We start from the raw sequence: 12,775 nt of genomic DNA, 5'->3' as shown, positions 1-12,775 counted from the left end.
GTATGAGCTAATTATCCGTATTATAAAGGTACACGCAGGCAAGGAATAAACGAGATTCGCTGATCATGTCAATGACAAGTGTGGTCGTCTGCTTTTCTCCCGCCGTTCTGCAACATCGTTGTTGTTTAGTGTCACTGGGTTCATTAAACTGCTGTTCATTCTCACATCGTTGGGTTTTTTTCATCTTTTCCCTCCTAGACCCATTCACAATCTCCCTTCCCTTCCCCTCTCAACCGCGCCGCACCGCGCTGTTAGAGAGGGGAGGTTCTTTGTTCCTTCTCTCCCTGGGTTTGTTCCCACTGTCACCGAGTGAGCTCTAGAGAGAACTCCGTGACACAAACTCATTGCAAAGTCTAAGCTAGAAGAAGCATCACCTCAGTGTATCCCAGAAAAAGAACAGCGTTGAGATTTTAATTGGTTTTGGTTTTTTATTGGGGGTGGGTTGTTTTTTGTTGTTTTTTTAGTGTTTTTGGGGTTTTTTTTTGTCTTTTTTTTTGTTTTTTTTTTGGGTGGAGGGGGGGGGAGAGGGGTGGAGGGGTGCGAGGGGAAGGGAGAGGGAGGGGACAGTTGTTTGGTTGTTTTTAATATACAATAAAGCTTTGCAGTTCTGCTGTCAGTCGCCTCAGAGAGTTCCCGAAGGAGCTCAACCACATTCTGCTCAACATCGAGTTGTTCCATTGAGTGGAGCAATGGTAGTCTTGCAGATGGAGCAGTGCAGGAATTCTGACAGGATCTCCAGGTGTATCCAGTTCATCATCTGAAAGCTCCGCAACCAAATTGGAAGGGACCAGTCCTCTTGTGCCATCTGTCAGCTCTCCCTGAAACCAGCCATTCTCACCCACATCTCCAAAGACATTACGTTTTGTCCGGCAGTCAGAGGAAGCTCGTTTTCTGGGTCCTCATTAGGACCCTCAACAGGAATGTAGCTGTGTCGAGCTAAGAATCTTCAAACTGCTGGTGATACCTGTCCTGGAGAATGCAGGATGAAGGACAAAAGCTCTGCTCTCACATTCAGGGCCGTCCTCTGACTGAAGGCAGCACTCAGGACTGTTCCCAAGGATCTCTTTCATGGCTTTCAGTTCAAGCTCCTGGTCTTCCAGATGACCTTGAAGACTTCGGACCTCTTCAATGGCAGAATGGAACGGACTGGAGCTATTACGGAGATTCTTGTTTGACTGGGTCAGAGTCTGTCTCGTTGCCTTCCCCAGCTCCATCTCCTGCTTCTGCTGCTCTCTTTTCCCTCTTGCGTGCTCTGTGAGAATGAGTTTCAGAAAGCACTACTCACTGACAGGAAATAAGGGGAAACTTGAAAGACTTTGCAACCTAAGTCCTGGCAGTGTACTGCCAGTGGCTGATTTGGCCGTCCAGGATCCTGGCACCACAAATGCTTCATTGCCAAATGCAGCAATAAGGTGTTCTGGGGAAAGGCCAACTCACAGGTAGTCTTTGAGCACCCATATCACAACACCAACGGCCAGCACCAGCGCAGGCAGCAGCATCGCTGAGACCGTCACCAGAATGTGGCGCTTCTGCACAGATCTGTGAGCAGCAGCCTCTGTGCTTTTGCCTGTGTTCATCCCTGGAAAAAATGAGACAATGTCCCACGTTACCTTCAGCTGCGCTACAGATAATCTCTCAGTGTGCTTCATGGACCCAAGAGGTCATTTTGTCAGTGGGTGCCTCCGTCTCTGGTGCCGAAGCACCGGAGGACAAGAAGGATTGCTTCCACCTCTCGTTGGGTACGGAGAGGCTGCACAGGCACTACCCGTGTCCTCCTCTGGGCTGAGAGCTGTGGCTGTACCCTGGGGTCTGGGCTTGGTCTGTGGGGAGAGCTACAGAGCAGAATCCCTCACGCTTTTCCCGGCATGCGTGTCCTGAGCTCTCCTGTGGGACGCCCCCCAGGCTGAAGGTCAGGCTTCAGCCAGCACAGGGCACAGCCAGAGCCAGCCCAGGGGAGAAACACTCCTGCAGGCTCCTACCACACAAGACCCTGCTCATCACCGTCAGGTGGCTTCGTTCCAAAAGGGCAAACTCTGCGATCTGGGAGCGGTGGAAGCTGAGCAGGGTCACAGAGGTCTGCAACTACCTTCCCTGGCACATTGCTGGAACAACTCTCCACACCCCACGAAGGCCAGCCATTTTCAGAGAGCCACCCCTGGCTTCTTTTACATGTGCCCTATGCTCACACGCTCAGGTCTGGCTGCTGACCTGGTGTGCAAGAGCTGGCAGCAAGAGCCTGCAGGCACGCAGTGACTCTGGTTCGTGACACCGTATGATCATAGGACAGAAATTACCTGGCATGCCGGTTGGTGCTGCCTGCATTCCTCTGTCCGGGACGGGCAGTGTGGGATATCCGCCTTCCTGCAGTGCATCCGGGACTGGCAGTGTGGGATATCCACCTTCCTGGAGTGCGTCCCGCTCACTTTGTTGGTCCGTTCCTTTAGAAAGAAAGCAGGGCAGTAGGATTGGGATGTCACATGCCCTCATCAAAAACTGAGCTTCTCCAGTCCCGAGCTCAGGTAAAGTCCAGGCCCCCCCCCAAGTACACTGTGAGCCCCTCTGTTACCCAAGGGCATTTGGGCCCTCCCAGCTATTGGACAATGCTGACTCCCTCACACCTCTTGAGGAATCAGCTCCTGTGCAAGGCCCTCACATTCTGTGCTGTCACCAGCCCGTCACAGCCAGGTAGCTGCAGGCTGAAATCCAAGCTCTAACACACAGTCCAAGCCTTCAGAATTAGCATCTCCACCTCATTTCCAGCATTAGCAAAGGCAGCCAACCCTGCTCGGGATGCTCCTCCTGCCTTGAACTTGCTCAGCTGCACGGAGGGCTTTGGATGAACAGAAGCACAGCGCTTGCCACTTTGCCACTTGCTGCCATCTGGGTGCCAATGACTGCACAAAGCAGCTCTGACAAGTAATGGTTGTGCTGGGGGAGCAGCTGCCTCTGGGTCTTGGCTGGATGCAGACCATCTGGCAGCAGACCAGCTCTGGTGCTTGACAGCACCTGCAAGGTGATACATGGAACACGGCTGCAGCACGGCTCTGACCCATCCCTTCCTGCTGTGCAGGCTACAGCCTGCCCACACCTGTATATCACACCTCAGCTTCCCAGGTCCCACAGTGAACAGACTGAAGTATACCCACCACGCTCTGCCTTCTCCATTTCCTTCAGCAGTCGCTTCAGGAGACGGGATGAGCCCTGAGAGTATTTTCCTCGATTGGATTCATCCTCTTCTCTTTCCGGACCTTAACAGAATGTATGAAGTTAAATATCATGTGCATGAAGATCTGAAGATCAGCGGCGAGTCAGCCAAGTCAGTGAAGACAGAGTACTCACTGCTGGGATTCCAGCTGGGCTCCAGCACAGGAGGAAATCGATGACCGGGCAAGGCCCACACTGGGGGCACTTCTGCAACCAAAGACCCATGAAAAGTTTTAGTCACACACTACAGCATCAACTGAGTAGCAGAGCCTACAGGGGACAGGGCCTGCAGACACAAGTGTGATCAGACACAGGTGAGGAGAGCTTCCGGCACATGTGGGGGCCTCCTTTTCCCTGAGTGACCTGTAGGGTCTGGCGGTGGTTGGGGAATGCCACAGCCCAAATACAAAGGTCTGGGCTCCCTCAGCTGCAGAGGGGCAGCGGTAACCTTCCCACTGAAATGTTGCAGCTCTCCGAGAGAAAAAATACTCATGGCTCATCTGTGCAAACCCTTCTGGGCACAAACAGGCTTGGAAGACCTGGAGAGGATCTCCAGTAAAATTGCACCCAGGTAAACCATGAGAGCATGAACGTTTCAGCCTCCAAGGAAACAGACACTCACAACTTACCCCTGGGTTGTCCCCCAGGCACAGGCATGAAGTCCGGATCCAAAGGAGCATCCGGAAAGGGAGCACGAAGCTCATCATCTAGAATCAAGAACAGATGAGATAAGTTCCCACTTATATACACTATATGGTGTGATCTACTTCTCCCTCAGTAACTGGATGTGGGGCATGGAAGAATAACTCAGGTCATGATTTCCAAACTTGCAGGGTGGACGGGATGACCCATAGGCTGGCACCTGGCAGCGTATGCAGTGCTCTCTCCGGGCCACGTGCCACATCTCTCACAGATTACGTGGAAGAAGATGCAGCCCCCCCAGGGCTTTCTTACTGGGAGGCCTCTGATGGACAGCAAGGTCACACTGAGGCACTGGAGGAAAGCACACCTGTCTCTTCCCCTGGGCTGTGGACTGGGGCTCTGGCTTGGAAACTGGGGAGTGCCATGAGCCTGAAGCAGAAATGCTCATGCACGCCCAGCACGCCTCTTCTGAACTCTCCCCGGGCATCTCCCAGGACGAAGGCTGTGCTGCAGCCAGCAATTAGCAGAGCTACAGCCTGGTATGGCTGGAGCCAGCCCTGGGGAGCAGCGCAGCCACGGGCTCTTGCCCGGCTCCTGCAGTGCTGCCCATCACCCCCTACCCAGCAACATCCCCATGGAAGGCAGGCCCCAGACAAATGTACTACAGGGCCGTGGGGACACAGCCTGACTTCTTGCTCCCAGCGCTGCTCAGTTTGGGTCCCATCTCTAGCCACTCACCTGCTCCCCGTGCTCACCACGGAGCAGCACAGCTCTCCTGAAAACTCATGGCCACCAATAGGAGGAAGAGGACAAGGCGGGCAGGGTCCATGGCCGCCCCCACACTTGCACCACGCTTCCAACACCACCGCTGCAGCCACAGTGAGTGTCGCACTGAGCCAAGACTGCGGCCAGGCCTTGTGAGCTCATGACGCAGCTCAGCACAGTCATAGGATGGGGCATTGTGACCTCACATCTCTGTGATTCCGGGTGGTGGCTCCCCGCAGGCTGCTGCTCTTGTGATGCACTGCACCAGGGCTGTGTGGGGCTGGTGCTTACATCATAGAAATGCAGAATCATAGAATGGCTTGGCTTGCAAGGGACAGTGAAGAACTCAGAACCCCAGCCCCACTGCCTTGGGCAGAGATGCCACCCACAGAGTCTTGCTGCCCAGAGCTCCATCCAGCCTGGCCTTGAACATCTCCAGGGATGGAGCATCCACAACTTTGCTTGGCAAACTTTTGCAGAGCTTCAACAACCCCAAGAAGGCATTATTTCCAGCCTGGTGCAACACCTCAGGCCACAGGGGTAGTGACGCAATATGCACAGGTTATCCACGCGTGTGAAACGTGCTGCAATTAAGCAAGCCAAGCGGATAAATCCTCTCCAGTGTGGAGGATGATGGCTGAAATACAAACACGGAGAAGCTGACCTTCCCACAGACCCGCCAAGTCAAGTGTCACGTGCTTACATTTTTGTTGATAGATCTGCAGTTTCATCTTTTTTTGATGGCTAAGGAAATCCCCTTTCCTGCACCAAGTGTATTTCCCACGTGTAACGTGCTTCCAAGCCTGATTTTAGTAGCAGATATTGAAGGCTTGCTAGTTGGCACCTCCCATCCCCAAAGTCCCAGTGAACTCACCCACTGCTGACAACTGGATGCTTGGTGGCGAGAGAACCATCACCTATAGGATCCCACCTGGGTTTCCGGAAACTGTTGCACCTTTGGATACATGGCGATAAATACTGTGTCCATACAACACCCTCATTGAATCAGAGCCTGCCACCTTCCCTACAACCAGGCAAAGGGCGCAAAGGAAGCTGAACTGCTGAACCAGGCACCAATGGGGCTTACGTGTTTGCATCAAAAGACAAAATACCAAGCAGAGAGCGTGGGAATCAGATGTTGTTTCTGAAAGCAGAATTAAGATTAAAAAAATTGATTTCACAGTCTGACATCAACCCTCCTCCACCCCTCCCATTCCCCCCCCCAGAGCACCCCTCCCTTCCTTCCGTCTTTGTTTAAAGGAAACAAGGGGCCTGGGAGAGCAGGAAGGATGCAGATAAGGAGTGAGACCTCACGGAAGACATCAGGCAAGAAGGAGAATAGATGTTGTAAATACCAGAAGAGGAGTTGCATCCCCCTGATAAGAACAAGAGGGGGTCTGCATGCTAAACAACTATTGAATATGTATCAGAATTCTGAGAAATCATTGACTATGTATGAGATGTACCTATATCTGTGTCACGATTTTACAAGTCCGTGTGCAAGTCTGGTGGAGCTATCCCCCTTGCACCCAGCGCTGGAATAAACATACCTGCTTTATAACCCATCTATGTGTTATAGAGTTTGATTCCGCAAGTCACTTACACCCCATATTTTCCCTAACAGCCACACTGGGTTATCTGGATTTGTTACATTTATCCATAGTTGCTGTCAGATGTTTCTCTCTCTCTCTGTCTTTAATCCCCACACAGCCCATCTTCCCAGCTGTGGGTTTCGGTTAGGAGGTATGCACCCATAGGGTCCATGCCCTGCTTGTAGATATTTATCCTGCCCAGCCCCAGGTGCCCAATCTGAGGCAATAGTTTCACATCCCTAATAGGCACAGTAATATGAGCCTGGGTGGTTACAGTATCCCCTCCCTGGGTTTGAGCTTAGGCAAAAATAGTAACCCTTTTGGTTTAGACTGGGCTGTATAGGTACCAGGTCACACAGGGATGTAAGGAAGCTTGGTGTGGGTGGCGTTGTGCTGCTATACAAAATGTGATCACTGTGAGAATCCCCAAGTACCAATGGATACCCCTAAGGCCCATCTTTCCCCACAGTTCACTCTTCTGCCTCACTCGTCAACTGAGTTGCAACCAACTACAAGGGGTTTTTTTAGTTCTTCTCAGCAGCAGTAGTGTTCTTCAGGGGAAGCCTTTACCTGGAATACCCATTGGGCTTGTCGCAGTGTGAGTTTCAGGTCGTCACTCCTGGGAGCTACCTCCCACTTCTCGTCACCGATGGGTCCTTTAACACGGCTGGCATGAGTCCATCCTCTCTCTGCGGTTCGAATAGCTGTTTCTGCAGTAAATAAAACAACATAGGGACCTTCCCCTTGTGGTGTTAGTGTAGCTTCTTTCCAAGTTTTTATTAGGACCCCATCCCCTGCCTGTATCCTATGGATTGCTATCTCCAATGGGGACTGCTGTGCAATCAGATCCTTCTTGTAGTTCCTTGCACCCATTCATTAATTGTATAAGATTTTAATTGATCATCTTGTAAATGGGGGTGACCAAGAGGTATTTCAAGATTATAAGGCATACCATACAGCATTTCAAAAGGTGAAATTCCCAAATCAGTTCTGGGCTTCACACATATATTTAACAGAGCTAACAGCAAGCATTTTATCCAAGATGTCTTAGTTCCTATCATTAATTTTCTAAGTTGTTTTTTAATTTCCCCATTCATTCGTTCTACTTTACCAGAGCTCTGAGGGTGCCAAGGAGTATGATATTCCCATTTAATCCTTAGAATTTTCATTGTGTCACGTGTAACCTTTGACACAAAATGAGGTCCCCTGTCAGAATCTATTGCTTCTCTAATTCCATATCGAGGAATTATATTTTCTAATAGTATCTTCACTACTGTTTGTGCTGTAGCCCTTGCCGTAGGGAATGCCCCAACATAGTTTGTAAGATGGTCTACAATCACTAATAAATATTTATATCTCCCAGTTTTACGGAGTTCAGTAAAGTCCAACTGGATCCTTGCGAAGCGTCGATAAGCCAATTCTCGCCCTCCTGGGATTCTTTTTCTCATATTCTTTGCATTCACCCTCCAGCAAGTCATATATCCATTAACAATCCCCTTTGCTATGTTCTATAGCCCTGTACACATATAATTATTGGCAAACTGATACACTAAGGCCTGAGTACCCCAATGTAACATGGAACCTCCGTAACACCCTCATAGCTACTGATTTTGGTAAAACCACCCATCCATCAGGTAATGTCCATTTTCCCATTTCATTTTCCCAAATTCCCATTTGTATCATCTTTTCTTTTTCCATAGTCATGCACACACGCACACACGCGTGCACACACTCACGCACACACACGCACGCACACTCGCACACACGGACATGCATGCACACACACACGCACGCACACTCGCACACAGGGACATGCACGCACACACGCACACACACACACGCACACACACACACACACGCACACACGCACACACGCACACATACACACGCAAACACACTCGCACACACACGCACACACACACACACACACACATGCACACACATGCTTCCCCCTTTTCGTCGCCCAGTACCTCGCGGGATGTGGGAACCGCACTACCGAGGGGTCCGCACTCGCTTCGCCCGCAATTGGACGTCTCAGTCGTTGTGCCCCGGGGAACCCAACCCCAACCGAACGGCTTCACCGGCCTATACTTACCCACCCCGTGGGTCTTCGTTCGGCCTTCGTGCACAAAGATTACTAGGGGTTAACCGGTTTGCTTGTGCCCTTATTTTAGGTTCGTCGGTGAAGGCTTTGAGGAGCAGTTTCCCCGTCGCCAGGTGCCTTCGTTCCCCGTCCCGAGCTCGTCCAATCCCCATGAGGTGCCCCCCACCCAACGCTCCCCCGGTGCCAGCCCCACCCCACAGCAGCACCACCAACCCCACACGGCAGCAGCCCCAGACGCCGCCGCCCCACAGGGCAGACGAGGCGGCTCCAATGGGGGGGGATAAAGGGGGGAGTCGGGGGATAAAGGAGGTGGGGGACGGGGCTGGGGGCGAGAATGGAGCACGGACGGCAACGGGAGCACGGCCCTGTAGTGGAGCATGGACGGCTATGGGAGCATGGCTCTATAAGGGATCACAGCCCTATATGGGATCAGGGCCCTATATGGGATCAGGGCCCTATAGAGGAGCATGGCCCTATATGGGAGCTGTGGTGCGACTCCATGGGGCTGCCGGCCCTGCTGAGGGCTCTGCTGCGGGAACGGAACCACAGGACCGGACTAAACGGAACGGACCAAACTGGGACAGGACAGAACGGAAGTTTTTGAAGCTGAGAGAGAGAGTCTCAGGGCCAAGAATGAGAGTCTTAGAGCTGAGAGAAAAGACCGCCTGTATCTATGAGACTCATTCTGGTATGTGAAGGAGAGTCTTAGAGCTGAGGGAGAAAGACTTTGGGCTGAGAAGGTAGAGAGAGAAAAAGCTTTTGAAGCTGAGAGAAAAGATCTCCTATATCAAAGAGACACCTTTTGGTATGAGGGAGAGGCTCTCCGAAATGAGAAAAGCTCCCTGCAATCCAAACTTGACACTCTTTAGTCCGAGCACAGCGCCCTCCCGTCCGAGCATGACACTCTCCAGTCCGAGCACAGCGCCCTCCCGTCCGAGCACGACACTCTCCAGTCTGAGCACAGCACCCTCCGGTCCGAGCATGACACTCTCCAGTCCAAGCACAGTGCCCTCCGGTCTGAGCACGACACTCTCCAGTCCGAGCACAACGCCCTCCGGTCTGAGCACGACACTCTCCAGTCCGAGCACAACGCCCTCCGGTCAGAGCATAATACCCTTCAGTCTGAGCACAACACTCCCTGGGCCAGGCACATCGCCCTCGAGTCTGAGTATAATGCTCTCCAGTCTGAGCACAACACCTTCCGATCCGAGTGCCTCGCTCTCCAGTCCAAACACGATGCCCTCCAATCTGAGTGCGTCAATCTCCAGTTCAAGCATGACGCTATTGACTCTTTGTACACTGACCTCATGATCGACTACAACGCCCTCAAAGCCAATCGTAACACCCTCTGGTCTTTGTACGACGACCTCCAGATCAGGCACGACGCTTTCCAGTCTGACCACAAAGACCTCCGGTCCAGGTATGACACTCTCCGGGCAGAGTGCAACGCCCTCAAGTGCAAGCACGACGCCCTCCAGTCTAGTTATAACATCCTCAGGGCAGAATGCAACACCCTCAAGTCTGAACCGTATGTACTCGAACTTAACAAACCACCGGGGGCACCAGATACAATGTTGGTTGCCCCTGTAAGAGGGCGAAAACCAAAACGAGTCTCAACTCAGTTAGAGAAAATGCAGAAGGAGTTAGAAGAGCAGAGGGAGTTAGGAGAGCAGGACTCGGGAGAGCAGGGAGACTCAGGAGAGCAGGGGGACTCAGGAGCGCAGGAGGAGTCAGAAGACCAGAGGAAGTTGGAGGAGCAGAGGATGTTAGAGGAGTATAAGAAGATGTTAGAGGAGCAGAGGAATTTAGGAGAGAGGAAAAAGAAGGAGGGTTACCTGGAGGAAATAATACAAGAGTCAGAGTTAGAAGAAGAAGAGGAGCCAAAAGTTAGATTTTCATTACGAGAATTTCTCGAGTCCAAACTTCTAGATGGGGCAGCCTCATCAAAACAGTTGCCACCATCAACACCTGGGACTCTTGATAGAGCCAAAGGCGAGCAAAGTATTACAACCATTATTGATCGATCTTTTAAACTGAGTGAAATTCGAGATCTAAGAAAGGATTTCACATGTCAGCCAAAAGAATATATGGTCACTTGGTTTCTTCGCTGCTGGGACAATGGTGCCAACAGTGCATGGCTCGATGGCAGTGAAGCTCGCCAACTGGGTAGCATTTCCAGGGACTCATGTGTGGACAGAGGTATTGGCACATGCCAAGATCAGTCCTAAACCCTCTGGAAGTGGATGTTGATAGCGGTAAGAGATAGATTCCCCTTTAAATGGGACTTGGAGCCTGAGAAAAAGAAATGGACTGATATAGAGAAAGGTATTCAATTTTTGAGAGAAAGTGCTCTGGTGGAAATGCTATACAGCCCCGAGTTCAATCGTAACGATCCAAACCAATTACATGATCCTGAAGCAGTCCGCGTTCCACGACAAATGTGGCGTGACTTTACAAAGGCAGCTCCAGAAAAGCATGCCAGTGCACTTGCATTAGTATATGGCAAAGGGGAAAGTAAACCCCTTATGAATGAACTAATTAGCAGACTTCAGGAACGTGAATTATTTATAAGCGCTACAGAAGTTAATCTGTATACTTCAGCCATTGTCAAAATAGTGGAAAGATTAAACAAAATGGAGGGAACACAAAGTGATATTATTGACAAATTGGCTAATGTGCCTGATGTAGATGAATCCACGGTGGTACAAGATGACGGAGACCAGGATTTCCACGATCGCCTATTGAGAAAGCTAAACAACATGAGTTCCTCTCGACCCGTATCATTGAAAATCTCAACCATAAAAAAGAGACGTCCTCGTATTCAAGCAAATGACAATGATAAGACTACACGTCTTGCCTTGTTGTATTTCCTCTGTAGTCATGGGGAGGACATGAAGAAGTGGTGTAATTCATCCACTTCTGCACTTCAGGCACGAGTGAAAGAATTACAATGTGAAACAACCACCAAGGTGAACTCTTCCAAGAAGGGGAAAGTTCCAGTCGCTGCAAGCCACCGAGGTAAACAATAGAGGGGCCCTGCCCCCAGCCAGGGGGGGAAAGGGACAATAGAGTATACTGGACTGTGTGGATTAAGTGGCCTGGCACATCTCGACCACAGAAATATAAAGCCTTGGTGGACACTGGTGCACAATGCACCCTAATGCCCTCAAGTCACCAAGGAACACAACCAATATATATACATGGAGTGACTGGGGGTTCCCAAGAATTGACTATGTTGGAGGCCGAAATAAGCCTCACTGGTAAAAACTGGCAGAGACACCCTATTGTGACTCGTCCAGAGGCTCCATGTATACTGTGTATCGATTACCTTAGGATGGGATATTTTAAGGATCCCAAGGGGTATCGATGGGCCTTTGGGATAGCTGCTGTTAACACAAATGGTGTGTCACGGGTTACTTAGATTTACCTATGCCCGTGACAGGGGAAGCCACCCCGTGGGCCCCCCACCCCGGGGCCCGGAAAGGAGGGGAAAAGGGGAGTGGGATAAAACAGCGACAATCTAAGGAGGAAAAACTTATTTTACTAAATATGATGTCGAAATACAAGATAACACAATATCATATAATTGAGGCTAACAAATCGAACGAAACAGAGAGAGAGAGTCCCCGAAAACCGAGAGGCCGACTGTGAACTTTAGGCGACACGGCTGGAACGCTTCCCACTCTCCGAGAAGTTCGAGAGAAGAAGGAGGGCACTCCAGCCTGGGAACGAGATTATATAGCGTTCTGGTCCCGTGACTTATCATTAACCCTGTTGTTCTCTGGGATATGTAGTCTTCTTCTGTGGACTACACATTCAATAGAAGTATCCATACTTTACATGATGTTATGATGTGGAATACTGATAGCAAAATTACAAAATTACAAAACCATGACAGGTTGTTATTGCAGTAGCTTTCCTCCAATTAGTGTGTGTGATTTTTGGACACCCTTGTCTGTCTCCTATAAAAGTATGTCTTTTCGGGCAATAAATTGATGCAGCTATATTTAACCATATTGGTGTTTGTCTGTTTGTCCCAGCACACTGACATTTTGCCTTTCAGGTTCACCAGCAGTGGTGGGTGAGCAGTTGGCCAGTAGGTCTGCCCCAAAGGCTTATAGTCAGTGGGTTCCATCGGGCTGGTACATGGTCACTATCAGAGTTCCCCAGGGTTCCATTTTAGGGCCAGTTTCCTTTCATGTTTATGCAGATGACTTGAATGCAGGACTAGAAGTAGTTCTTAGCAAGTTTGAGGATGATACCAGATGAGGAGGTGCTGTTGCCTCCACTGAGGGTGGAGAGGACTTGCAGAAAGATGTGGACAAGACAGAGAAGTGGGTACCAGTTGGTACTAATCACCAAGTGCCTAAAATATAACAAGTGCCTGATTGTGTATCTGGGTATGGGCAACACTCGACATACACACTGGACTGGATATGGGACACATAAGAGAGGTCTGACTGAAAAG

The 12,775-nt window shown here is 50.5% G+C and overlaps 1 protein-coding gene and 1 long non-coding RNA gene across 3 annotated transcripts; both read right to left on the bottom strand.

Moving 5' to 3' along the window:
• Positions 1-540: 540 nt before the first annotated feature.
• LOC146755057 (uncharacterized) lies at positions 541-3,485 on the bottom strand. Its single transcript, XM_085526391.1, has 4 exons — positions 3,340-3,485; positions 3,147-3,248; positions 2,295-2,438; positions 541-1,579 (listed from the first exon to the last, which is right to left on the bottom strand). The coding sequence occupies exons 2-4, from the start codon at positions 3,163-3,165 to the stop codon at positions 1,434-1,436; spliced, it is 309 nt and encodes a 102-aa protein (XP_085382517.1). The 5' UTR covers positions 3,166-3,248; positions 3,340-3,485; the 3' UTR covers positions 541-1,433.
• Positions 3,486-3,842: 357 nt separating this feature from the next.
• On the bottom strand, positions 3,843-8,449 carry LOC146755056 (uncharacterized). 2 transcript variants are annotated; one of them, XR_014938420.1, is made up of 3 exons: positions 8,299-8,449; positions 6,774-6,913; positions 3,843-3,911 (listed from the first exon to the last, which is right to left on the bottom strand). It is a non-coding gene; the product is annotated as an uncharacterized LOC146755056 (long non-coding RNA). The 2 variants fall into 2 exon arrangements; XR_014938419.1 differs by lacking the exon at positions 3,843-3,911 and adding an exon at positions 5,051-5,248.
• Between the last annotated feature and the right edge of the window lie 4,326 nt (positions 8,450-12,775).

The sequence above is a fragment of the Coturnix japonica genome, chromosome 36, assembly GCF_054131305.1.
Source record: "Coturnix japonica strain WE chromosome 36, WE-NBRP24, whole genome shotgun sequence".
Lineage (NCBI taxonomy): Eukaryota > Metazoa > Chordata > Aves > Galliformes > Phasianidae > Coturnix > Coturnix japonica.
This window is presented reverse-complemented; position numbering and strand designations above follow the sequence as displayed.

Coding starts and splice junctions, on each gene's coding strand:
- LOC146755057 (XM_085526391.1), bottom strand. Junction 1,580..2,294: donor AGCACCAACCGGCATGCCAG/GTAATTTCTGTC, acceptor CATTTTTTCCAG/GGATGAACACAGGCAAAAGC.